Source organism: Solanum pennellii, chromosome 12 (genome assembly GCF_001406875.1).
Source record: "Solanum pennellii chromosome 12, SPENNV200".
NCBI lineage: Eukaryota > Viridiplantae > Streptophyta > Magnoliopsida > Solanales > Solanaceae > Solanum > Solanum pennellii.
Window position 1 is genome coordinate 60,137,360 of NC_028648.1, and position 2,466 is coordinate 60,139,825.

The 2,466-nt window shown below is 34.2% G+C and overlaps 1 protein-coding gene across 1 annotated transcript; it reads right to left on the reverse strand.

The window, feature by feature from the left end:
• Window positions 1-631: 631 nt before the first annotated feature.
• On the reverse strand, window positions 632-2,125 carry LOC107005568 (delta(12)-fatty-acid desaturase FAD2-like). The gene is made up of 2 exons (XM_015204199.2): window positions 2,035-2,125; window positions 632-1,923 (listed from the first exon to the last, which is right to left on the reverse strand). Exon 2 carries the CDS (start codon window positions 1,917-1,919, stop codon window positions 780-782), a length of 1,140 nt encoding a protein of 379 aa, XP_015059685.1. The 5' UTR covers window positions 1,920-1,923; window positions 2,035-2,125; the 3' UTR covers window positions 632-779.
• Between the last annotated feature and the right edge of the window lie 341 nt (window positions 2,126-2,466).

A 2,466-nucleotide genomic window follows, 5' to 3' on the forward strand; every position in this document is an offset into this window, starting at 1 on the left:
TTTGTGGACGTAGGTCGATTGACCGAACCACGTTAAATCTTTGTGTCTTTTGGTATATTTCTCGTTGTCTTCTTACTCGTGGTCTATCGAGGTTTTCTTTGCTAGCTTCCGCGTTTACACCTGCTTATTTCCGATCCTAACAATTTGTACATTGTTTTGCTTGATATGTATCTAGTCCTCTATTCAGTCATTATTTATTCTATCATATTACAAACTCGTACATTTAATGTACTGATGTCATTTGACGTGTATCATCTTGTGATGCAAATACAGATGTTCAGAATCAACAACAGGAGTACCGTCACCCAACTTCTTACCAGCTTTTGGTCAGATCTTCTTGCTTTCGGAGGACTTCAGTCATTTATTTGCTTTAGTAATTTTATTTAAAGTTGTCGTTTGTCCCAACGCCACTCGACAATAGAGGCTTCATAGATAGACAATGTTAGAGAATCTCTCAGTATTGATCTTCAAATATTTTGCTGAACTCTTCGAAAAAGAACATCGGTATAAAGAAAAACCTTAGAGTTTATTGACGCGCTATTAACAAGAGGAAACTTAGGCACATGCTCTATATAGCTTTAAAACAAACGCGGCGAGGGCATCAAATAACATCAGATTCATTCACACCAAATTGATTGTCACAAAGATATTCATTTTATTACATAACAAGGGATTTAACCATACAGTAGGGACAACTAAAATAAACATTAATAGTACAATACAAGAAAAAACATCACTAGTAGCTAGAACCACTTAGGTTTAGCAATTAAGGTAGGAGCTCAAATCTCGTTCTTGTACCAATAAATACCCTTATCCTTTTCTTTCTCCACAAAGATGCACTCATTTATATCCCTCCACATTGCCTTTAGAATTGGTGTATCATCAAATTTATAGTATTCTCCCAACAAAGGTTTGATAGCTTTTGTTGCCTCAACTGCATGGTGATGTGATATGTATGGAAATATATGATGCAAAACATGTGTATCAGTAACATTGTGAAACACCTTATTTAAGAAACCATAGTCTCTATCCACTGTAGCTAAAGCTCCTCTTAGAAAATCCCACTCAGTTGAATCATAATGTGGCAATGAAGAGTGAGTGTGGTGCAAAAGAGTGATAAACACTACAAGCCCATTCACAATAAGTAGGGGTACCCCATAGATACAAAATACCCAAGCTAGCCCTTTCATCATAACAGCGCGATACAACAAATAAGTTGTTGCAATGATACCTACATCTGAAATGTAGATTTGTAGCCTCTCGCGATCGGTATATATTGGGCTATAAGGATAATAGTGACTTGCAAAACGATCATATTTTTTCCCTGAGACATTAAAGAGCAAGTACAAAGGCCATGCAAAAGTAACGGTGAAGGCAAGTATGAGTAGTCGTCCTAATGGATTGTTCAAGTACTTGTAGTACCATCTTAGTTTTGATTTAATTCTTGGTTTGTAGACTTCATCATTCTCAATGGAAGCAGTGTTTGAATGGTGACGACGATGACTATGTTTCCATGAGAAGTATGGTGTTAAAAGTGAAGAGTGAAGGATAAGACCAACAGTGTCATCTACCCATTGGTAATCACTAAAGCCATGATGACCACATTCATGAGCTAGGATCCATATTCCTTCCCCAACACAACCTTGAGCAATCCAATAAGTGGTCCATGCTACATAACTATATGGGGTTGGAATGAGGTGAAAGTAAGTGTTGGCGATGTAATAAAAGATGTAGACGAGTATGAGATCCTGAATAAGAAACGAAAATGATTTTACAAGAGATCGTTCGAAGCAATGGGGAGGGATAGCCCTCTTTATGTCACCAATTGTAAAAGGGGGCTTTGAAGATGGAACTCTTTTTGCAATATCATTTTGCTTTTCTTCTATTATTTTAGTGCTCATATTACCACCACCTCCCATTTTCCTGCATGAAATAATTAATTTTTTAGTTAGTAAAATATAACAATCATTGCCTAAAAAGGAATTATAAATTACTTCTTAAATTAAAAAGTCTACAATTATTGACAAGAAATACCTGAATATATTCAAAAGTAGAGAGAAAAGAGTCTTTTGAGTTTTACTTTCTCATATACTGCTTCTCTATATATAATGCAAATATGTGGGGGACCAAACAGCACACCTATTCTGACTATTCTTATTAAATATAGTAAATTATAGGTAAAGTCAAATTTCTTTAATTTTTTTTTTGTCCACCGTGAATTCGTAAAAAAATTAATTTTATGTAAGATATAGAATATGATTTTTTCCATTTAATGTTTAGTTTCATCGAAGCGACTAATTCGTAGAATAAAAATATATGAGTTTTTAACATTTAATTTTTAGTTTCACCGAATCAACTTATTAAAGAATTTAATTTTAAACTTGACCAAATCAACTAGCTTAAAAGAATGAGATAGTTTTTCAATAGTCAAATCCACAAAACTATATTACCATTCAAGAAAGTAAC

Bases quoted from the DNA above. Each gene is read 5' to 3' on its own strand.
- LOC107005568 (XM_015204199.2), bottom strand. From the start codon at position 1,919: ATGGGAGGTGGTGGTAATATGAGCACTAAAATAATAGAAGAAAAGCAA.